Source organism: Gigantopelta aegis, chromosome 5, assembly GCF_016097555.1.
Source record: "Gigantopelta aegis isolate Gae_Host chromosome 5, Gae_host_genome, whole genome shotgun sequence".
NCBI lineage: Eukaryota > Metazoa > Mollusca > Gastropoda > Neomphalida > Peltospiridae > Gigantopelta > Gigantopelta aegis.
The window spans coordinates 4,762,126-4,788,506 of record NC_054703.1 but is presented as its reverse complement, the minus strand read 5'-3'; the positions used below and the strand labels follow the sequence as shown (position 1 = coordinate 4,788,506).

At 39.1% G+C, this 26,381-nt stretch overlaps 1 protein-coding gene across 2 annotated transcripts in view; it reads left to right on the top strand.

Annotated features, from left to right (window-relative positions):
* Positions 1-3,368: 3,368 nt before the first annotated feature.
* Positions 3,369-26,381, top strand: part of LOC121373617 (dipeptidyl peptidase 9-like) — a 52,925-nt gene continuing 29,912 nt past the window's right edge. The window contains exons 1-7 of one of the 2 annotated variants that reach the window (XM_041500316.1): positions 3,369-3,491; positions 8,543-9,108; positions 18,531-18,702; positions 22,739-22,855; positions 24,210-24,329; positions 25,571-25,632; positions 26,185-26,288. In XM_041500316.1, coding sequence (XP_041356250.1) covers positions 8,611-9,108; positions 18,531-18,702; positions 22,739-22,855; positions 24,210-24,329; positions 25,571-25,632; positions 26,185-26,288 — 1,073 coding nt within the window. In that variant the 5' untranslated portion in view covers positions 3,369-3,491; positions 8,543-8,610. The remainder of the gene's footprint in view (positions 3,492-8,542; positions 9,109-18,530; positions 18,703-22,738; positions 22,856-24,209; positions 24,330-25,570; positions 25,633-26,184; positions 26,289-26,381) is intronic. The other variant, XM_041500317.1, reaches the window with a different exon arrangement.

Genomic DNA, 26,381 nt, shown 5'->3' with positions numbered 1-26,381 from the left:
AGATCCCTTGCTGCTAAACGAAAAGAGTACCCATGAAGTGGCGACAGCGAGTTTCCTCTCTTAGTGTCTGTGTGGTCCTTAACTATATTATGTTCGATGCCATATTATACGACGGTACGTGGATGAAGCAAAAGATATTAGGAAAGAGTTTTTTTCAATTCTCGGGGTTGAACCTCACAACAGGTCACCATATAGCACAGAAAATCAAATCTGTCCTGTTGAGCTAGGAATTGACATAAATCTCACTACAGATGTGATCTGCCATTGAAACACATGCTAAATTGCCCAACTTCAAATGAAGATTATCAATAGAACATGCACCATTGCGAACATACATTATATAAGCATTTATTTTCACTCAATATATAAGCATTTATTTCCGTTTCCGTTTTGATTTTTGCTATATGACCGTATCTGGCTGTAGTACCGGTCTGAACAGGTGGTTCGTTAACCGATTCACTTCGGCTGTCTCGTGAGCTACACACCCATGTCCCAAAAGGTCAAAGCACAATATTACAAAATAACATAGGCAAAATACAGCCAGAAGGCTTACCATTAAACATACATATTGTTTTAATTCTTCACCATTTCCTGGAAGTGAATAATATGTGAACCATAGCATGTGTCACAATTAGGAATTATAGTCGACCGTGATGAATGAACTCTCACCTGGAAGACAACTGTTTAGTGAGACCATATCCAACATGCGCGGCCAGGGACATGACGGCTCGGCTGCGGTGTCGAGTGAACGCATTGGTGTGCAAAACATCATTCGTGACGAAGCACCCAAAGCAGTCTATATGCATTGCAATGGGCATTGTCTGAATTTCGTTGTTGGCCATCCCTGCTTCCATACGGACGTACGTAACATGCTGGGACGGGACGTAGCCCAGTGGTAAAACGCTCACTTGATGCGCGGTCGGTTTGGGATCGATCCCCATCGGTGGGCCCATTGGGCTGTTTCTCGTCACAGCCAGTGCACCACGACTGATACATCTAAGGCCGTGGCATGTGCTAACCTGTCTGTGGGATGGCGCATATAAAAGATCCTTTGCTACTAACGGAAAAATGTAGCGGATTTCCTCTCTATTACTGTCAAAATGACCATATGTTTGACATCCAACAGCCGATGATTAATAAATCAATGTGCTCTAGTGGTGTCGTTAAACAAAACAAACTTTAAACTATATTTCCAGTATAGCCCAAAGCGATATGGATTGTTGGAACATATCATCACCAATAATGCGCCGGGCAGTAAACGTAAACCATTACTGAACTTACGCAAAACCCGGTGGGCAGAGCGTCAGGATCCGTATGACCATTTCAATGATTCGTATCTGCACTTGGTGTCGGCATCTGAAGTCATCGCACATGGTTTACATGGAGACTTACTAGATAAAGAATTTAGAACAACCTGGAGTGTTACGTCCAAACTAGACGCTATTTCAATCCGCGCACCTATGACGTCATTTGGATTTGTTATAACATTTTACGTTGTATATTACTCCCTCGCTCATCTGGAAGGCATCATAGTCAAATTATAAAAGTCAGCATTGGACATTTTCAAAGCTCACGAGCTGGTCCAAGAGGTTAAGGATTATTTCAGGATGCGAAGAAATAATATGAAGTCATGAATGACATCGTCAAGCAATCGGAAGAGCTGGCGGCAAAAGTAAATGTTGTACCTTCCAAACCACGTATCAATACACGCTAGATTCACCGTAGCAATACACCGGCCGAAAGTGTGGAGGAATGCTACAAACGATACATGCTGATTCCATTTACAGACCACATCATAGCGGAACTTGATTCCCAGTTTTCCGGAATGCAGACCGGCCTCGGTGGCGTCGTGGCAGGCCATCGGTCTACAGGCTGGTAGGTACTGGGTTCGGATCCCAGTCGAGGCATGGAAATTTTAATCCAGATACCGACTCCAAACCCTGAGTGAGTGCACCGACCAGTGATCCATAACTGGTTCAACAAAGGCCATGGTTTGTGCTATCCTGCCTGTGGGAAGCGCAAATAAAAGATCCCTTGCTGCATGTCGTAAAAGAGTAGCCTATGTGGCGACAGCGGGTTTCCTCTAAAAAAATCTGTGTGGTCCTTAACCATATGTCTGACGCCATATAACCGTAAATAAAAATGTGTTGAGTGCGTCGTTAAATAAAACACTTCTTTCTTTCTTTTTTTCCGGAATGCAGACAACACCCAGTAAGTTACTGGGTCTGGTTCCAACTGGATGAACATATCGACATATCCGAAGCTGTAGAGATGTATGTTGATGATTTGCCAGCGGCTCATCTTGTGATGTAGATGACACGGAATTTGGGGACATGGATCTTTTAAACTAAACACTTCGATTATTAAAGATATTTAGTAGCTAACAAGTTCTTTTGGGCAGTGAACGATAATATGTTTCATGGGGACTTTTTGACAAAATACATATAATTTAATACGTACTGGTTACACTTAATAGCTACCTTGTAAATTAGAAACCAACAATGAGGACAGCCGCTTTTTGACTACCTTCTCAGGGAAATATTACAACAAAATGCCAGAGATATAATTTACAATCTCAAAATGGTGCAGATAATAGAACGAATTGTTTGCTAAGATGACACAAACAAAATATTACTTGAAAGTTTTTGTTTTAACGAGTTATTCAGTACTAAAGTTAGGGGACGCCAATTTGCCCTGTTAGCCTACTGCAGAATGACTCAGTAGAGTGAAACGCAATCTTGCTGGGGAGGAAAACTCAAGATAGTCCTTTTAAATTAAAATTAAATAAATTACAAAAATGGTCATGCAAAGAGTATCTCCTCGTGGTGTGGCCTGGATACATGGTTATGATTATGTTTATTTAATTGTTACTGAACGCTCTGAGCAAAGGAATGGAGATACTGCACTGCTGCGGTTCTCCAAGTATGTGGGTTATCTCCCTTAGCTATCGACTGTCATTAAGGCTTATTGTTTTTATTTTTTTTCATTTTCCACTAAATATTTTATAAAATAGTACACTTTAATTCATTTTAAAAATATTTATGGAGTCTTAGGGTATCTTGGTGGTGTACTGATGGTGTTTTGGGTGTATCTTTGGGGGGTCTTGACATATTTTATATTGGGGTAGGCTAAATAGTCGGACCCATATTTTAGACACAGTATTTTGCGACCATTTTATTGTCGACGATTGTCAAAGCATTACACAGAGTTTTTTTCTAGCCTTACCCCACATATCAATATCAATAAGCGGTAGGGATGGAGGTGACGAGCTATTTAATGTATTGCACTATAGAAGTCCGGTGTTTTGACATAACCTCCAGGGCTCACATGAACCGGATCCGGAAGTGTTTTGCAAAACATTGACCTCTGACAAAGGGCACTTATTAGGTATAAATCGCAAATGTTTTGTGACGATGAACACAGCATGTTAAGATAAAATGTCCAACAACTGGGCTGAATACAACATCAGACGCAAGACTATCATTGTAATTGTACGATATTACAAATTATAAGTTTAATTATCACAAAAGAGAACTGTAAAGTCGCCCATTCCTTCCAAGTTGTTCCATAACTCGATCAACCATGAATGGGATGATCGTTCGTGATGGTGTAAAATGTTAATGTAATGATGTGTTGATCATGATCATTGTGGTGTAGGCTACCGGCCACTGTGCCAGGACTTCGTTACCCACCCCCACCCCAGCAAATTATTATTACTTTTTAGTGCTAATCAGCCTAATGTTAGTTATTTACGGACTTTACCACCACCGTGACCACGTCGTTCAGACTCGTTGCTGTTTAATCATCAATGGCAGTGACAATGCAAAATTAAGTTAATTGTATTATTTTAATACCCCAAAGTGTTGGGGGATGAGGGGTGGTGAGTGAATACAGAATTAGAAAAGAGTCGGACCCGTACTCCTCTATATTAAAGGCTCTAAACACTAACACTAACCCTATCCCTAAAACTACCTGAACCATTGGAAGAGGGGTATGGGTCGAACTCAGTCCCAGAATAATTTCTCCATGGTACAAATGTGCAAGGATTAGGTAACTTTAAGCACTAGTTTATTTTGATGTAAGGACATCCAAAATGACATTGCCGTCATTTCCATTCAAAAAGACACTCACACTGTGCCACATATTCTTAAGTCATTTGAATATCTAATAATGGCAGATCAGAATTAAATTTGCGTGTATAGTTTACAAAAACATGTATTAAGCTTGACATTATATGATAAAGAGATTATTACCCTAGTGTGTTTTGGTATTGTCAATCTTATATATTAGGCTTACAAGCATAATACAATTTATATTCCAAATATATGATCTTGACAATACCGAAAAACAATGGTAAAAACCTTATTAAGAATACATGGTGGGAAACGAAATAAAAAATACCAATAGATCGTCGGACTGGTATTTGCATTTTTTAAATTTATCCAAATGGCGAGTGGGCGAGTACTTTCTGCAGCCCTGAGTACAGGGCTCGAACTTAATGGCTGCCGTCATTGAGGTATAAATTGCCGTAGACCTATGTGCCATCAGTAAAGCTCTTCAATTATGGCAAAATGTTTACTCTTGGTATAAAGTATATTATCTGACAATATATATATAACATTAGTACATTTAAAATATGTCCACATACCGGAAAATGCCTTTCAGTCTTATTTATTTGCTGCCAAAGTCTTCTTTTTTTTTAATGCAGTAAGAGACAAACTTTTAAGTTCAAACTCTGAAGTGAACCGACTTCCAGTTACCTAACGGTGGGGGGGGGGGGGGGGGGGGTAGCCCAGTGGTAAAGTGTTCGCTTGATGCACGGTTGGCCTGGGATCGATACCGATCAGTGGGCCCATTGAGCTATTTCTCGCTCCAGCCAGTGCACCATGACTGGTACATCAAAGGCCGTGGTATGTGTTATACTGTCTGTGGGATGGTGCATATATAAAAGATCCCTTACTGCTTATCGAAAAAGAAGGTTTCCTCTCTCAATATCTGTGTGGTCCTTAACCATATGTCCGATGCCATATAACTGTAAATAAAATGTGTTGAGTGTGTCATTAAATAAAACATTTTCTTTCCTTTCCAGTTATTTGACAGGCATCAAATTGAGGGGTTCAGGATTCCACCATAATGATTATAAAAAATATTTATTAAAGATTTATATTTTGGAATTCTGTCTCATATTCCAACACTTCCGACCCAAAATGTTGGATTTACACAGGGCTGGCTCTGGGTCAGCAAAACATTTCGCCAAATTATCTACTAAACTTAAAAAATTACAGAAATCCAGTTATTTTGTAACAAAATCTAAATTATTTCATGAAATTATTTTGCCAAATTAAAATAAAATTCACCAGTTGATTTACAAATTTGCAACTGCCAGAGCTAGCCCTGTTCATGTTAAATTCGCTGCCTTCCTAATTTAATTAAAAATATATTGTCCCCTGCAATCTGTAGAAGATAAATAATTTTAATCTGTTTAATTAAATAATAATACAAAATTTGCAAGGCGATTAACTTGCCACTCTCTTAAAAAAAATTCTGGCAAAGAAGGAGTGTTGGAGAAATTTAAAGTTTGTTTTGTTAAATAATGACACTAGAGCACATTGATTTATTAATCATCGGCTATTGGATGTCAAACATTTGGTACACTTTTCCATTAGTAACACAGGATCTTTTTTTATAATGCGCCATCCCACAGACATGATAGCACATACCACAGCCATTGATTAGTGCTGCAACGATAAACCGGTGTACTTGTATACCGCGATAATTGATCAGCTCGATACGAACCGCGGTACAGTTTTGCGTATCGCGATTTTTATACGCTATTTTTTGTCCTTATCTTATTTGTCTTGAAATAGGCAAACAAACAAACAAACAAAAAACACATCATTTTATTAATTGGTGATGACAGGAAATGTAACAATCACATCAAGAGTAGTCGGCTTACTTGTTGGCATACGAAGTGATAGGTCGGTTATACTTGGTTCTAACTTCTAAACAAAACGTGTTAAAAGTCCAATGATAATAACCAGTTAACGATAATTACAAATAAATGTTTTGTTACTTACACATTATCATTCATTGTTCATTTACGTTGGAATACGACTACGGCTATCATCTTCAAAGAAATAAACCAACAAATGAGAATCACACTTCGCTGTTTTTCACTGAACTCGGAATACTTCGGTCGATTGTTCAAAATACCTCGGCTCTGTTTCGGTCGATCTGCTGAAATATTGCGACTCAATATGTACATTTCCGTGTCAAGCGAGCAGCAACGGAAAAGTCCGATAGTAAGGATTTCCAAATGTGACAATTTATAAATAGTTTGACACTGTCACACCAGTGTTCTAGTAGACTAGTATTGTGTTAAAAAATTAAAATATGACCTAAAACATTTAGCCTGACAACTGAAACTAATAAAGATCATTAAAACGTTATGCCTTCTGTTTTCATTAAAAAAAACCAACCCCATAAATATTAAATTTAAATAATATCAACTGTATTGCAATACATATTGCAATACAGTTTCTTATATCGCAATACGGTTTTGACCGTATCGTTGCACCCCTCACACCGACCTCATGTCAAGCTAGCACTTTACCACTGTGCTACATCCAGCCCCAGACTGAATTTAATTTATGTAACCAAAAACTGCTAAATAACAATCTTATGAACCAACTTCCAGTTCCAGATTTAAGATTTTGAAATTTTGTCCATTCAATGAGGCCTTAGCTTAAGAACAACGCCACCTACCCTAGTGTTAAGTTATTCCCCTTGACTACACATTATCTACATACATGTATAAACAGATTGCCTATAACAGGGCTTTTTTTTAAATATTTATTTATTTATTTATGTAAAAAAGTTTTTTTAATGCATATTCAGTGAAGAGAAGTGAAGTTTAAAGTAAGTTGAAGTTTAATAGTATATGAAATACAGTGTCCAGTTTCTAACTCTTAATCACCCAGTAGCTAGGGGCACTTATGTCCATTTTAATAGTATATGAAATACAGTGTCCAGTTTCCAACTCTTAATCACCCAGTTGCTAGGGGCACTTATATCCAGTTTAATAGTATATGAAATACAGTGTCCAGTTTCCAACTCTTAATCACCCAGTAGCTAGGGGCACTTATGTCCAGTTTAATAGTATATGAAATACAGTGTCCAATCACCCCCAGTTGCTAGGGGCACTTATATCCAGTTTAATAGTATATGAAATACAGTGTCCAGTTTCTAACTCTTAATCACCCAGTTGCTAGGGGCACTTATGTCCAGTTTAATAGTATATGAAATACAGTGTCCAGTTTCCAACTCTTAATCACCCAGTAGCTAGGGGCACTTATGTCCAGTTTAATAGTATATGAAATACAGTGTCCAGTTTCCAACTAGTAGGGGCACTTATATCCAAATAGTATATGTGTGTCCAGTTTCTAACTCTTAATCACCCAGTAGCTAGGGGCACTTATATCCAGTTTAATAGTATATGAAATACAGTGTCCAGTTTCCAACTCTTAATCACCCAGTAGCTAGGGGCACTTATGTCCAGTTTAATAGTATATGAAATACAGTGTCCAGTTTCCAACTCTTAATCACCTTGTGACCAGTTTAGCCAGTTTCCAACTCTTAATCACCCAGTAGCTAGGGGCACTTATGTCCAGTTTAATAGTATATGAAATACAGTGTCCAGTTTCCAACTCTTAATCACCCAGTAGCTAGGGGCACTTGTGACCAGTTTAATAGTATATGAAATACAGTGTCCAGTTTCCAACTCTTAATCACCCAGTAGCTAGGGGCACTTATATCCAGTTTAATAGTATATGAAATACAGTGTCCAGTTTCCAACTCTTAATCACCCAGTAGCTAGGGGCACTTAATAGTATATGAAATACCAGTTTAATAGTATATGAAACTTGTGCAGTGTCCAGTGTTTCCAACTCTTAATCACCCAGTAGCTAGGGGCACTTATATCCAGTTTAATAGTATATGAAATACAGTGTCCAGTTTCCAACTCTTAATCACCCAGTAGCTAGGGGCACTTATGTCCAGTTTAATAGTATATGAAATACAGTGTCCAGTTTCCAACTCTTAATCACCCAGTAGCTAGGGGCACTTATGACCAGTTTAATAGCCAAAAAATCACCCAGTACCTCACTTGCCAAATAGTCATACCTCACACCAAACTATACCTGTGGTATAAACTGGACTAGCCCAGAATATACCCCGGGGTATAAAACAGGCTAGCCCAGAATATACCTCCAGGTCTTAATCGCTGAGCTACTCTCGGCCTGCTAATATCCAAACCTACTCGTAGCTCCTAACCCTTTCCATTAGATCGACCGTTCCAAATTAGGCATATACATTGTGTAGTAAGAGAGCTCAAATATGTTGAAGTTTAATAGTATATAAAATATAAAATCCAACTCTTAATCACCCAGTAGCTAGGGGCACTTATGTCCATTTTCCGCATTCAGTGCCAAGAAACCATGCATGTGAAAAAAAGGTTCTAAAGTTGTTGTTTTTTTTCTTTCAGGTTCCAATCAGCGATCAGTTTGTTCCGACGAGAAATGTTTCGACCACAGCCAACTCGACTTAATCAAAATGGCCTCTGAGGTTACCGTCGACCCTTACGACCTCTGCACGGGGTCGCCGCCACAGGCGCCCTCTAGCGGCAAGAAGTCGTGGGACGAGCTGCGGAGAAGCGTGCGCGACACGAGGAAGTTGTTGACGACGCTGGTGAGCACCGTGCCGAGTTGCTTCACGTTCCGAACCATCGCCACGGAAACGGGCGACGCCACGCGACTCTATTTCCTTGGCGTCCCGGTCAAAGGTCGCGAGAGCACGCTGCTGTACGTGGACGTGCCGAGGTACTCAGACGAGCACGGCGCCCTCTGCAACTCGTTGCCATGGAAACACCTGCTGGACTCGTTCCAGCCGACGCTGCCAACAGGGCTGCTGTCGCGTGAGGAGCGATTGATGCGTGAGAGGAAGAGGCTCGGAGCCTACGGGATCACTTCCTACGACGTCGCCCCCGACAACGGAACATTCGTCTTCCCAGCGTGCAACAGTCTGTTTGAGTGTACAGACAGCAGTCCTTTGGTGAGTGAGCCCAGTCTAGAAGCACACACACACATGTACATGTATATACGCACGCACGTAAAGACAGACACACACACTCGTACAGACAGGCACACACACACACACACAAGCACACACACATACATGCACACACACATACAGTGTTCTCGCTGGGTGAAAATTAAAGGAGGGCGGCCGCTCGGCACCACACCCTTCAAAAAAAAAAAAAACCACCAATAAACAAAAATCAAAAAAAAAAAGGGGAGGGGGGGGGGGGGGGTGGAGTAGTTTGGTTACCATATTGTTGTGTGTTGGCAGACTTTGTGAAAAAACATACTCCTTATTTTGCCTACAAAAAAGTGCAAAAAGGTTTATAAAAAAACCCACTCGTCTTTTAATTGAACCGAAGATGATATTGGTCTGACATTCATGGGCAGTTCCGGTTTTGCTGGACCAATCAAAGTTTTAATATTATTTTTAATAAAGATTTCAAGATATACGAAAAACAATAAAGATGTTTGTAAAGTGATCTCCTAATGTCAGATTCATTTTTGTTATTTCAATCTTCATCGAATGAATCGATCGCTGTGATAAAATATTATCGCCATCTGTTAAAAAGTAGTTTCGTTTTTGTAAAGGCGGTGTATATATTATTTGGCACTCAAGATAAATGATTTTAATGATAAACACTACCACTTCCGTTGTTTTTATAAGCGTTCATATCCCCCAAAATGAAAAGTTTACAATATTTTATAAAGAATTGCTGAATAAACAGAATAACAGAAAGTAAAAATCATCAGTTAGAACCAATTATATCTGCAACTGAGGACAAAATATCAAACGATAGTTAGTGGAAACAAAAGACAGAATGACTGTTCTGATCACGTGACAAATTTGGCGCCAAATAAGAGGGGTTTTTTTTCAATCGGAAATTGTCGAATCTGTAAAAAATGTTTTCATTGCTTACATAAAATATAACTTTTATTGTGTCTATCAAACATACAAATGGATACAGATATTGGACAAAATAGACGCTATTAAAAATACTGTTAAATTACGTTATGGTAACTGTCGTAAATGTTTCGTCAATTCCTTTTTCGTACCAAACGCGGCTTGTTTCCTTTGTGCAGACTGATCGTTGTTTTTTGTGTGGAAAAAAGTGTGCATTTGGAAATAGCGGAGATAGGTGCTGGAAAATAAAGAGGGGCGCTCAAAAATAAAGGATGGCGGGGAACGTGTGAAAGGAGGGCGGCAAAATTGAAGAAATTAAGCAGAAGCTTAAATGGAGCAGCGAGAACACTGCACATACATACATGCACACACACATACATGCACACACACATACATGCACACACACATACATGCACACACACATACATGCACACACACATACATGCACACACACATACATACATGCACACACACATACATGCACACACACAGACATACATGCACACACACATACATGCATGCACACACACATACATGCACACACACATACATGCACACACACATACATGCACACACACAGACATACATGCACACACACATACATGCACACACACAGACATACATGCACACAAACATACATGCACACACACAGACATACATGTACACACACATACATGCACACACACAGACATACATGCACACATACATACATGCACACACACAGACATACATGCACACACACATACATACATGCACACACACAGACATACATGCACACACACAGACATACATGCACACACACAGACATACATGCACACATAGACATACATGCACACACACACACACACAGACATACACGCACACACACATACATGCACACACACATACATGCACACACACATACATACATGCACACACACAGACATGCACACACACAGACATACATGCACACACACAGACATGCACACACACAGACATACATGCACACACACATACATGCACACACACAGACATACATGCACAGACATACATGCACACACACAGACATACATGCACACACACATACATGCACACACACAGACATACATGCACACACACATACATGCACACACACAGACATACATGCACACACATACATGCACACACACATACATGCACACACATGCACACACACATACATGCACACACACAGACATGCACACACACATACATGCACACACACACACAGACATACATGCACACACACATACATGCACACACACACACACACACATACATGCACACACACAGACATACATGCACACACACAGACATACATACACACACACAGACATACTTGCCCTACGAATTATACAGATAGTATTCCACTTACAAGTTTTAAAACAAATTTCAAAAAATTTCAGTGCGTCTTTAATTCAGTCCTTTTAAATGTGACCTGCTTGTAGTACGCAGGTATTAACACCGGTCCCATTACATTACACCAGTCCCAGTACATTACACTGGTCCCGTTACATTACACTGGTCCCGTTACATTACACTGGTCCCATTACATTACACTGGTCCTTTACACTGGTCCCATTACATTACACTGGTCCTATTACATTACACTGGTCCTGTTACATTACACTGGTCCTGTTACATTACACTGGTCCTTTACACCGGTCCCATTACATTACACTGGTCCTATTACATTACACCGGTCCCATTACATTACACTGGTCCCATTACATTACACTGGTCCCATTACATTACACTGGTCCCATTACATTACACCGGTCCCATTACATTACACCGGTCCCATTACATTACACCGGTCCCATTACATTACACCGGTCCCATTACATTACACCGGTCCCATTACATTACACCGGTCCCATTACATTACACCGGTCCCATTACATTACACCAGTCCCATTACATTACACCGGTCCCATTACATTACACCGGTCCCATTACATTACATCGGTCCCATTACATTACACCGGTCCCATTACATTACACCGGTCCCATTACATTACATCAGTCCCATTACATTACACCGGTCCCATTACATTACACTGGTCCCATTACATTACACCGGTCCCATTACATTACACCGGTCCCATTACATTACACCGGTCCCATTACATTACACTGGTCCTTTACACCGGTCCCATTACATTACACCGGTCCCATTACATTACACTGGTCCTTTACACTGGTCCCATTACATTACACCGGTCCCATTACATTACACTGGTCCCATTACATTACACCGGTCCCATTACATTACACCGGTCCCATTACATTACACTGGTCCTTTACACCGGTCCCATTACATTACACCAGTCCCATTACATTACACTGGTCCTTTACACTGGTCCCATTACATTACACTGGTCCCATTACATTACACCGGTCCTATTGGTGAATTACACGCATATCTATTGGTTCAGTTGCGTGTTACGTCACACATACCCCGGTATCATAAATTTCGACCAATCGTCCCTCGTGTTTCATTGCGGGTTCAATCATCCAAACCGGCAAAAACTAAACATTTCTGACGAATCCAATTCTCCAAAGCAGAAGCTGCAATTCTTTGTGATCAGTTCCACATCCTAACTGTCGGAATTAGATGTTATGCAAGAAGAGTTGATGTACTATCAGAGTGACACACTGCCCACCGAGGTGGTAAACGCTGAATGAATAGACGTTGCTTGGAGCTTGCTTTCACAGTTACAGAACCCTGTCACCGGTCAACACAAGTACACACTCATGTCCAAAGTAGCAATGGCATGGCTGTTAACTGTCCGTCGTGAGACGAATTTCCGTCGTCAGAGAAATTGTGGAAATTATTTTTTCAGTCAGGTTTTTTTTTTTTTTTTTAAATGAGAATCACTTCGGCCGTTTTCAGTTTCCGTAATGTTAACCCGATCGCTTCGGACGTTTTCTTTGCCCCACTGACCCCCTTTAGGGACCCATCCCAGGGTATAAACTACTATACATTTTGGGGCCGTTCACCGGCTCCATTCCCCTAACGTAAATTCCCAATCCAATATCAAACTTTTCCCCAATTAGACCCTTCAACCCAACAGTTTTTCAATAAAGATTCCCAAAGTTGCTCTTATCGTGGACACTTGAACTCATAAAAATGTTTACAAATTTAGCTAATTGTATTTTTTTTTTTTTTTAAAGTTTCGTTTTGGTTTTCCGATCGATTATGAACACATGACGAACAACTTTGACCTGGATATGCAAATTAGGTGTATCCTGTTTTGATACAGTCTGTTGTATCGTAGTTTTTAGTAATAATGCCTACATTCACATTGTCTGATATAATATATTTTTGGTAGAAGAATATAACTTTTTGTTTTAATCCATCCATTTGCGTTAACACATATTTGGGATCTATCGCAACACGTCCAATCCGCTATTTACGGACGTAGAAAGTAAAAGTATTATCCTGCACTACCATTTGCTGTGCTATTTTAAGCAGACGATCTTATTTTGTAAAAAGGTGTGTACATATGTTTCGTACTCTTTTTTTTCAGATATTTTATTATTATTATTTTAAAAAAATTTAAAATCATGTTTGGTACGGTTTTTGTAATTAAACCCCCCCCCCCTAAAAAAAAACACGTTACTACAGTAGTTGTAAATTAAGTGAAAAAAAAACCCCTAATTTAAATGTGCTACTCACTCCCTTTGAAGTAATGGCCGTACCCAATGTCACACCATGTAACGAACAGCACGTGCGAGTTTGAACACTGTTACAATGTAATAGTTCTGCTGGGAGATTATTAGATTGCGTATTATAGATATTGAGGCTTAATAAAATTGATCCGGTGAAAAATTAACTTGTTAAAAATGTTACTTCTTTATTATTTATTATTTACGATTGAATAATGGGGTCATTCGAGAACTACTCAACGTGCACTAAGGAGAGTAGGAATTATGGGATGTGTGACAAAACGTAATTGGGGGGGGGGGGGTTATTGTGCAACGTAATGTTAATTAATAAAGTATGCAACCAGTCATTGTCGTTTTATTTTAACATATATGTATTACTAAAGACCCCAAAGTAAAATATGACATGGTCACAAAACGTTAAACGAGCGAGAGGGGTATTAAAACTGCAAGATTTTGCGTTACGTATTGTTAAATGGACACAAAGATCAACAGAGGACTATTCAACGTTAGCGTAATGCAGTATCAGACATTGGCTTTTACCCCAATTTTTAACTACCATAATGAATTTGCAATAAGACTACGGCGACCCGATGTAAATGTATTTGAATATTTGATTTGCCGTCCATTAGCTGGCGGTCAAGCCTAAATAAATAATATCAAGTAATAATGCAAACTTTAAAAAAAATGTCCGTAGCTTGTGAAAGAACACCCTAGCAAATGTCAGCCTAATAGGACTATTTTTATTAATATAGGTTCACTGTAGGACCCATCAAATTAATGTTTTTTTGTCCAATAAAACAAAAAACAAACAGGGTTTGGGTTGGGAGAAATACATGTTTAAAGTGGACTACAATTGTCATGTAAAACACTACCATTTTGAATGGTGATAATATAATCATGGCACTGACATCCGCCATCTAAACCCCCAACCAGGGCAATGCCCTGTACCTTGAAATTTCAGTCACAACATTTTACTTTTGTTAACAGTGGCCATCCCTGTGATATTTCACTCGAATGCTGACTCAGTTGTAAACAAGAACAATGATTGTGTTACACACTTTCTGTAAATATGTTTTATATAAAGTACTTACGATGAAAACTGGTAAAAATTACTTCAAGAATGTATCTAAAATGCTCCAGAATGCACTATTTTTAATGTTTTTAAAACATTTTGGGGGGTGGGTGGACCCCCCTAGTGCTGCCTCACTTCATGCGGCTATAAATTGATTATTAGTATTTTCATTTCATTACAGTTGGCAGGTATGCACAGACATGCACACGCACACACATTAACACACACACATTAACACACACACACACCACACAGACAAACTCAGACACAGAAAGACAGACACACACACACTGAATAAATGTCTGCACCTGAACAGACACCGCCACCACAATTCATTTATATACGGTAATATTAGCAGCATGGGTGAGAGGTAGCCCAGTTGTAAAGCGATCGCTTGATGTGTGATCAGTTTAAAGATCGATCCCCGTCCATGGGCCCATTGGGTTATTTCTTGTTCCAGCCAGTGCACCACGACTGGTATATCAAAGGCTGTGGTATGTGCTATCCATACTGTGGTATGTGCTATCCATACTGTGGTATGTGCTATCCATACTGTGGGATAGTGCTATCCATACTGTGGGATAGTGCTATCCATACTGTGGTATGTGCTATACATACTGTGGGATAGTGCTATCCATACTGTGGTATGTGCTATACATACTGTGGGATAGTGCTATCCATACTGTGGGATAGTGCTATCCATACTGTGGTATGTGCTATCCATACTGTGGGATAGTGCTATCCATACTGTGGTATGTGCTATCCATACTGTGGGATAGTGCTATCCATACTGTGGTATGTGCTATCCATACTGTGGTATGTGCTATCCTGTCTGTGGGATAGTGCTATCCATACTGTGGTATGTGCTATCCATACTGTGGTATGTGCTATCCTGTCTGTGGGATAGTGCTATCCATACTGTGGTATGTGCTATCCTGTCTGTGGTATGTGCTATCCATACTGTGGGATAGTGCTATCCATACTGTGGTATGTGCTATCCATACTGTGGGATAGTGCTATCCATACTGTGGTATGTGCTATCCATACTGTGGTATGTGCTATCCATACTGTGGTATGTGCTATCCATACTGTGGGATAGTGCTATCCATACTGTGGGATAGTGCTATCCATACTGTGGTATGTGCTATACATACTGTGGGATAGTGCTATCCATACTGTGGTATGTGCTATACATACTGTGGGATAGTGCTATCCATACTGTGGGATAGTGCTATCCATACTGTGGTATGTGCTATCCATACTGTGGTATAGTGCTATCCATACTGTGGTATGTGCTATCCATACTGTGGGATAGTGCTATCCATACTGTGGGATAGTGCTATCCATACTGTGGTATGTGCTATCCTGTCTGTGGGATAGTGCTATCCATACTGTGGTATGTGCTATCCATACTGTGGTATGTGCTATCCTGTCTGTGGGATAGTGCTATCCATACTGTGGTATGTGCTATCCTGTCTGTGGTATGTGCTATCCATACTGTGGGATAGTGCTATCCATACTGTGGTATGTGCTATCCATACTGTGGGATAGTGCTATCCATACTGTGGTATGTGCTATCCATACTGTGGTATGTGCTATCCATACTGTGGTATGTGCTATCCATACTGTGGGATAGTGCTATCCATACTGTGGTATGTGCTATCCATACTGTGGTATGTGCTATCCATACTGTGGTATGTGCTATCCATACTGTGGGATAGTGCTATCCATACTGTGGTATGTGCTATCCATACTGTGGGATAGTGCTATCCATACTGTGGTATGTGCTATCCATACTGTGGGATAGTGCTATCCATACTGTGGTATGTGCTATCCATACTGTGGGATAGTGCTATACATACTGTGGGATAGTGCTATCCATACTGTGGTATGTGCTATCCTGTCTGTGGTATGTGCTATCCATACTGTGGGATAGTGCTATCCATACTGTGGTATGTGCTATCCATACTGTGGGATAGTGCTATCCATACTGTGGTATGTGCTATCCATACTGTGGTATGTGCTATCCATACTGTGGTATGTGCTATCCATACTGTGGGATAGTGCTATCCATACTGTGGTATGTGCTATCCATACTGTGGTATGTGCTATCCATACTGTGGTATGTGCTATCCATACTGTGGGATAGTGCTATCCATACTGTGGTATGTGCTATCCATACTGTGGGATAGTGCTATCCATACTGTGGTATGTGCTATCCATACTGTGGTATGTGCTATCCATACTGTGGTATGTGCTATCCATACTGTGGGATAGTGCTATCCATACTGTGGTATGTGCTATCCATACTGTGGTATGTGCTATCCATACTGTGGTATGTGCTATCCATACTGTGGGATAGTGCTATCCATACTGTGGGATAGTGCTATCCATACTGTGGTATGTGCTATCCATACTGTGGTATGTGCTATCCTGTCTGTGGGATAGTGCTATCCATACTGTGGTATGTGCTATCCATACTGTGGTATGTGCTATCCTGTCTGTGGGATAGTGCTATCCATACTGTGGTATGTGCTATCCTGTCTGTGGGATAGTGCTATCCATACTGTGGTATGTGCTATCCTGTGGTATGTGCTGTGGGATAGTGCTATCCATACTGTGGTATGTGCTATCCATACTGTGGTATGTGCTATCCTGTCTGTGGGATAGTGCATATAAAACATCCTTTGAATACTACCAAAGGGTCCTGGACAGAGGAGCTGGCATAAGTCGACACCTGTGCCCATGACAGGCGTGTGCTGAAGCATGTGATTCTTCTGCTAATTGGCGGAATTCCTCTTTTTAAAAATGTTTCATGCCCCCAGACCTCCCTAGTCATCTCGTTCATTCTGTACTCGATTACGTGCCTTCGCCACGCATGTATCATTTTCAGCTTTTTTAGAAATGTTTCAATCACATGCCTGTGTGCTACAACAGCTTGCTCTAAATGTGCACATTGAAACCTATGACCAGGTCTGACCAAGTAATGGAAAAATGTATCGGGTTTTTATCTCTGAAACTACACAATGTATACATGTACCGGGTATGTCATAATTACCAAACAAGTTGCAGCATTTTTGCCAGAGGGTATTACGGGTAAACTTATGTAGGTACCCTGGAATCTTGGATATTGATAGATTCATTTTTATAATTTTTTTAAAGATTATACTAAGAGAACTGCTTTTTAAAATTTCCTAGGTGTACTTATTGTCTGTTTTGATTTTATTTTGTACCCTCAAATTATTTTCTGGCAGAAAACCTGCATTGTACATTTAAATGAGTATAATTTAAATATTTAATTGAGTATAACTTAAATATTTAAACGAATATAATTTAAATTGGTATAATATACATTAGTATAATTTAAATGAGTATAAATTAAACAAGTATAATTTAAATATTTAAATGAGTATTATAATTTAAATATTTAAATGAGTGTTATAATTTAAATATTTAAACAAGTATAATTTAAATATAAAATTTAAACAAGTATTTAAAGGAATATATATACATGTAATTTAAATTAGTATAATTTAAATATTTAAAGGATTATAATTTAAATTCATGAGCATAATTTAAATGAGTATAAATTAATTATTTAAAGGATTATACTTTAAATTCTTGAGTATAATTTAAATGAGTATAATTTAGAGGACTGTAATTTAAATTCATTAGTATACTTTAAATACACCTAATTTAAATATGTAAATGAGTCTAATTTAAATGACTATGATTTAAATATTTAAATTAGGAGGAGTGTCCTGTGTTGCCGAGCTGTGTGAGTACGAATTGTCCCGGAGCGCGTCTTGACCCGAAGATTTGTCCGCTCGACTCGCACCTCGTGGCCTTCATCCACAACTCGGACATCTGGGTGAGCCACCTGAAGTCGGGCGACGAACAGAGACTGACCTTCGCACATAAAGGTAACAGTAAACTGGTGGTCAGTTAACCTAATACTACGTAACAGGCCCAGGCCTGTAGAAAAAAAGAAAGAAATGTTTTATTTAACGATGCACTCAACACATTGTATTTACGGTTATATGGCGTCAGACATATGGTTAAGCACCACAGAGATATTGAGAGAGAAAACCCATTGTCGCCACTTCATGAGCTACTTATTTCGATTAGCAGCAAGGGATCTTTTATATGCACCATCTCAAAGACAGGTTAGTACATACCACAGCTTTGATATGCCAGTCATGGTGCACTGGCTGGAACGAGAAAAAGCCCAATGGGCCCACTGACAGGGATCGATCCCACACCGACCACGCATCAAGTGAGCGCTGTACCACTGGGCTACGTCCCACCCCAGGCCTTTAGATTTCACTGTAACAGTCGTTTCCAGTACCGTGTCCGTTCTAGGGAGTGGGCCTATTTTTCATTCCAACCAGTGCTTCACAACTGGTGTAACAAAAGCCGTGGTATGTGCTATTCTGTCTGTGGTATGGTGCATATAAAAAATTCCTTGTGGCTAATCAAAGAGTAGCCCATGAAGTGGCGACAGCGGGTTTCCTCTCACTATATCTATGTGGTCCTTAACCATATGTCTGACACCATATAACTGTAAATAAAATGTGTAGAGTGCGTCGTTAAATAAAACATTTCCTTCTGTGTCGGTAGTGTGTCAGTAAAATCACGGAACCGAAATTTCATTTCCCATATTTATTATATCGAGTAGAAAGTGTTTCCCGTGAAATGTGAAATTAGAACTGAAGAAGTAGAAGTGAGTTCTCCCTTCACAGATATAAAGCGACAAGTTTCATATATTTTATGTCGCCTTCATGTAAAATACTCTAATTTCATCGGGTTTTTTAGCCTTGGACAAAACCCTTATACCCCGTGTGGGCGGAGTCAGATCTCTTATACCCCACCTGTAATGTCAGACAACTGTTATTGTATTAATGCACCATGCTGAAATGTGTCTGTTACCAACGTAAGTAAAACATGGCTGTCAAACGATTTGCCTACCTCTTGGAAAATGAAATTGAAGAAAAGCAAGCATTTTAATGTGGTGAAGGATTATAATAACACAGCTAAGTTTGAATTTGAATGACGTTAGTATTCCAATGACATCACTTTACATCTCCTTACAATAACACTAAACTGAGTACATGACATTAACGTTGGTGGTTAATTTTGTTTGTTTGAACGTTATTAATGCACCTGGATGTGTTTGAAAAAAGTCTTGTAATTAAACAAGTCGGTAAGATAAATTCGTTGTAGAAGCATCACGAGGGGTTTTAGGATTTTATACCCTCTGTATGCTCATGTACCCTGTATGCTCTTGTACACTCTGTATGCTCTTGTACACCCTGTATGCTCTTGAACACTCTGTATGCTCTTGAACACTCTGTATGCTCTTGTACACTCTGTATGCTCTTGTACACTCTGTATGCATGCTTTTGTACACTCTGTATGTATGCTCTTGTACACTCTGTATGCTCTTGAACACTCTGTATGCTCTTGTACACTCTGTATGCTCTTGTACACTCTGTATGCATGCTTTTGTACACTCTGTATGTATGCTCTTGTACACTCTGTATGCTCTTGTACACTGTTGAATGCTCTTGTACACTCTGTATGCTCTTGTACACTCTGTATGCTTTTGTACACTCTGTATGTATGCTCTTGTACACTCTGTATGCTCTTGTACACTGTATGAATGCTCTTGAACACTCTGTATGCTCTTGTACACTCTGTATGCTCTTGTACACTCTGTATGCTCTTGTACACTCTGTATGCATGCTTTTGTACACTCTGTATGTATGCTCTTGTACACTCTGTATGCTCTTGAACACTCTGTATGCTCTTGTACACTCTGTATGCTCTTGTACACTCTGTATGCATGCTTTTGTACACTCTGTATGTATGCTCTTGTACACTCTGTATGCTCTTGTACACTGTTGAATGCTCTTGTACACTCTGTATGCTCTTGTACACTCTGTATGCTTTTGTACACTCTGTATGTATGCTCTTGTACACTCTGTATGCTCTTGTACACTGTATGAATGCTCTTGTACCCTCTGTATGCTCTTGTACACTGTATGAATGCTCTTGAACACTCTGTATGCTCTTGTACACTCTGTATGCTCTTGTACACTCTGCATGCATGCTTTTGTACACTCTGTATGTATGCTCTTGTACACTCTGTATGCATGCTTTTGTACACACTGTATGCTCTTGTACACTGTATGAATGCTTTTGTACACTCTGTATGCTCTTGTACACTGTATGCATGCTTTTGTACACTCTGTATGCATGCTTTTGTACACACTGTATGTATGCTCTTGTACACTCTGTATGCTCTTGTACACTCTGTATGCTCGTGTACACTGTATGAATGCTCGTGTACACTCTGTATGCTCTTGTACACGATGTATGCTCGTGTACACTCTGTATGCTCTTGTACACTGTATGTATGCTCGTGTACACTGTATGAATGCTCGTGTACACTGTATGTATGCTCTTGTACACTCTGTATACTGTTGTACACTCTGTATGCTCTTGTACACTGTATGCTCTTGTACACTCTGTATGCTCTTGTACACTGTATGAATGCTCGTGTACACTCTGTATGCTCGTGTACACTCTGTATGCTCTTGTACACTGTATGTATGCTCTTGTACACTGTATGAATGCTCGTGTACACTCTGTATGCTCTTGTACACTCTGTATGCTCTTGTACACTGTATGTATGCTCTTGTACACTGTATGTATGCTCTTGTACACTGTATGAATGCTCGTGTACACTATGTATGCTCGTGTACACTCTGTATGCTCTTGTACACTGTATGTATGCTCTTGTACACTCTGTATACTCTTGTACACTCTGTATGCTCTTGTACACTGTATGAATGCTCGTGTACACTGTATGAATGCTCGTGTACACTCTGTATGCTCGTGTACACTCTGTATGCTCTTGTACACTGTATGTATGCTCGTGTACACTGTATGAATGCTCGTGTACACTGTATGTATGCTCTTGTACACTCTGTATACTGTTGTACACTCTGTATACTGTTGTACACTCTGTATGCTCTTGTACACTCTGTATGCTCTTGTACACTGTATGAATGCTCGTGTACACTCTGTATGCTCGTGTACACTCTGTATGCTCTTGTACACTGTATGTATGCTCTTGTACACTGTATGAATGCTCGTGTACACTCTGTATGCTCTTGTACACTCTGTATGCTCTTGTACACTGTATGTATGCTCTTGTACACTGTATGAATGCTCGTGTACACTGTATGAATGCTCGTGTACACTCTGTATGCTCGTGTACACTCTGTATGCTCTTGTACACTGTATGTATGCTCTTGTACACTGTATACTCTTGTACACTCTGTATGCTCTTGTACACTCTGTATGCTCTTGTACACTGTATGAATGCTCGTGTACTCTGTATGCTCGTGTACACTCTGTATGCTCGTGTACACTCTGTATGCTCTTGTACACTGTATGAATGCTCGTGTACACTCTGTATGCTCTTGTACACTCTGTATGCTCTTGTACACTGTATGTATGCTCTTGTACACTGTATGTATGCTCTTGTACACTCTGTATACTCTTGTACACTCTGTATGCTCGTGTACACTCTGTATACTCTTGTAAAGGAGCATACAGAGGGTATAAAAATCCCTTGTGATGCTTCTACAACTTAAATTGTGTATTTATCGTCAGACACTGGGAGTTTGTCTTACTACATTATATATATTTTGTGTATTTATTAACTATAATATTGTGTGTATTTATTAGTTATATTTTGTATATTTATCGTCAGACACAGAGTTTGTCTTACTATGTATTTTGTATATTTATTAACTATATATTTTGTGTATTTATTAGTTATATTTATTAACTATATATTTTGTGTATTTATTAACTATATATTTTGTGTATTTATTAACTATATTTTGTGTATTTATTAACTATAATATTTTGTGTATTTATTGTCAGACACTGGGAGTTTGTCTTCCGATCCTGTCACTGCCGGCGTGGCATCGTTCATTGTCCAGGAGGAATTCGACCGCTACACTGCGTACTGGTGGATGCCGAGCGTCACTCAGTCGACAGGTTTCTTCTCGTTTCTTACACACTTCTATTGAGATTATTAAGTACTGTAACTGGCATATTTTTAGTAACAAGGAAACATTTTGTTCACTATCGCGTCGTGATTCACTACACAAGAAACATTTTGTTCACTATCGCGTCGTGATTCACTACACAAGAATCGTTTTGTTCAGTATCGCGTCGTGAATCACTACACAAGAATCATTTTGTTCAGTATCGCGTCGTGAATCACTACACAAGAATCATTTTGTTCAGTATCGCGTCGTGATTCACTACACAAGAATCGGAGATTGTCCTTAGGTCTTGAAATATAGCAGGAAAATTACGGCGGCCATTTTTTACCTAAATTTAAATCTTCCCATAGTTAGGAAAATGTCCATTACTTCAAAACTATTTGAAATACAGAACTCAAATTTAATATTTATTCATGTGGATAACTGAGGTATGTTTGGTACAAATTTCAAGTGAATCTGAGAGCGAAGTGCGTGGGCGACCTCAAATATTTGTTGATTTGACATGGAATGACCCACAGCTAGCCCTGTATTTATTGTGTACGGCACCAAAAGAAGGGTGTGAAAAGTGACTGTTGTCGACCTTAATGCATGCTACGTTTAGGATTCATTCCCAGTACTCATTTCAGCCAGTGCACTACAACTGGTGTATCAAAGGCCGTGGGATGGTGCATATAAAAGATCCCTTGCTACTAATGGGGAAAATCTAGCACCTTTCCTCTCTAAGACTATACATCAAACTTACCAAATGTTTGACATTCAATAGCTTATGATTAATAAATCAATGTGCTCTAGTGGCGTCGTTAAACAAAACAAATTTTAACTTTTTCTTTTGTGGAATGGGAAGAAATGTCTGTTTTTTGACATTTTCGTCTGGAAACAAAAGAAAGCAAGGAAGGAAAACTTTGTTATTGTTTAATGACACAACTAGAGAACACTGTATAGAGAATTGTATTTGGTGTTTAGTGATAAGAGAGTTTTAATTTTAGTTTACTATATAAAGAATTTTAATTTGAGTATACCTTATGAAGACTTAATTTGAGTTTATTATTAATATAAAGAGTTTTAATTTGAGTTTAGTACATAAACAGTTTTAATTTGAGTTTAGAAATAAACACTTTTAATTTGAGTTTAGTATATAAAGAGTTATAATTTGAGTTTACTACAAAAAAAATTTGAATTTGATTTTACTATATAAAGAGTTTTAACTTGAGTTTAGTATGTAAAGAGTTTAATTTGAGTTTAGTATATATATATATATATATAAAGAATTTTAATTTGAGTTTTTTATGTAAAGAGTTTTAATTTGAGTTTAGTATATGAAGTTTATGTTTCTTTCTATTTAGCTGGAGTTTGTGTGTACCGAATTCTGTATGAAGAGGTGGATGAATCGGACGTGGAGATCGTCAACATATTCACTCCGACCGAGGAGAAGGGAATCGACACATACAGATATCCACGCGCTGGTAATATTACATAGACCATTCAGCTGATTGGGGTTTTTTCTCGTTCCAATTAGTGCACGACTACTGATCAAAGGCCGTGCTATGTGCATTCCTGTCTGTGGGATCCTTTGCTGCATTGGGGAAAATATAGCAGGTTTCCTCTGATGACTACATATCAAAATTACCACATGTTTGACATCCAATAGCCGATGATAAATTAATTATGTGCTCTAGTGGTGTCGTTAAACAAAACAAACTTTAACTTTATTTCATAGAGGATATATGAGAGTCAATGACAGACGATGTTTACAACACGAGTGCCGAAATGTGTCGTAAACATCATCAGTCATGGGCACAAATGTAATATTAGCGTAGAACTGTTCTGCTAAATTAGTAAATATACAGTCCAGTCAATGTTTACAAACTTCCAATCTTTCTTTGTGTTTTATATTCATTGTAAACGTTTACAAAATACCTCATCACAAGCCAACCGGTTCCAAAATGATGTCAAATTAATAAATAAAAAAAAGAAATGTTTTATTTAATGACACACTCAACACATTTTATTTACGGTTATATGGCATCAGACATATGGTTAAGGACCACACAGATTTTTGAGAGGAAACCCGCTGTCGTCACTTCATGGGCTACTCTTTCCAATTAGCAGCAAGGGATCTTTTATTTGCGCTTCCCACAGGCAGGATAGCACAAACCATGGCCTTTGTTGAACCAGTTATGGATCACTGGCAGGTGCAAGTGGTTTACACCTACCCATTGAGCCTTGTGGAACACTCACTCATGCACCGACTGGGATCCGAACCCACCAGCCTGTTGACCGATGGCCTAACCACGACGCCACCGAGGCCGGTTCAAATTAATAATGACCTCATTATAATATAATCTCAAGCTTAATACAGTGTAAGCTTTATGCTTCACTATAATTTCAGTCAGCCATTACTTGATATTCAAATGTCGTTTGTGTGATGGTTTCCACTCTATGACTGTACAAAATGACCATATGTTAGACATGCAATAGTCAATGATTAATAAATCAGTGTGCTCCAGTGGTGTCGTTAAACAAAACAAATGTCTTCTTCATGTGAAGTATTTTGTTTCAGCTTAATAATACACTCTAATAATGATGTGAAATTTGAGGCCTATGCAGATATTGAAGAGCACAATTCCACAAGCAATTATATTACTGGAAAGTGGGCCTAAAACTTGGTTTGTAGACTGATTGTAAAATAATGTTCTCCTTCCAGGTACAGCCAACGCTCGCACTGTTTTGAAGATCGTAGAGTTCGAAGTAGATGAACATGGAAAGGTAGGTAACTCTAGTCTAGTCATGTTCCAGTGTTAGAAAATTTTCTCTGCTGTTGTAAGGATTGGTGTTCAAATTTAATTCTTGGGGGCATGGCAAGAAAAATTATGGGACAGGCAAAACTAGTTGCAAGTTTATTTGGTTACAAATCAAGATTTGGTTTTTGTAAGTTTTGATTACTTTAGTTGACAGGTACAAGTATATGATGAAGACCAGTGTATTGATATTGGTTATATTTCTGGGAATACCCTTTTTTCTACTTGAAACATTGCTTTTTTACAATTCACCAAGAAGGGGAACCTTAAAAATGTGTCTAGATTATACCCAGAATGTTTTCTCTCTCTCTCTCTCTTGTACACCCAGACTTTTGACACGATCGTGGAGCGACAGATGCTGGAGGCACTGTCTCACACAAATTCTGTATACAATATTATTAAGTGTTTTCGCTCTTTTACCCAGATTTTTGACATGATCGTGGAGCGACAGATGTTGGAGCCACTGGCTCGCACAAATTCTGAATACAATATTAATAAGTGTTTTCTCTCTGTTATCCAGATTGTTGACACGATCGTGGAGCGACAGATGTTGGAGCCGCTGTCCACAGTCTGTCCGTGGATGGAATACATCGTCCGAGTCGACTGGACGCCAGACGCTAAGTTGTGAGTCGCATTTCTCATTCATTTTATAAATCTTCACATTTTACCTGCAGGCATCGAAATAAAGTTCAAATTCAAGTTTGATTGACAACACCA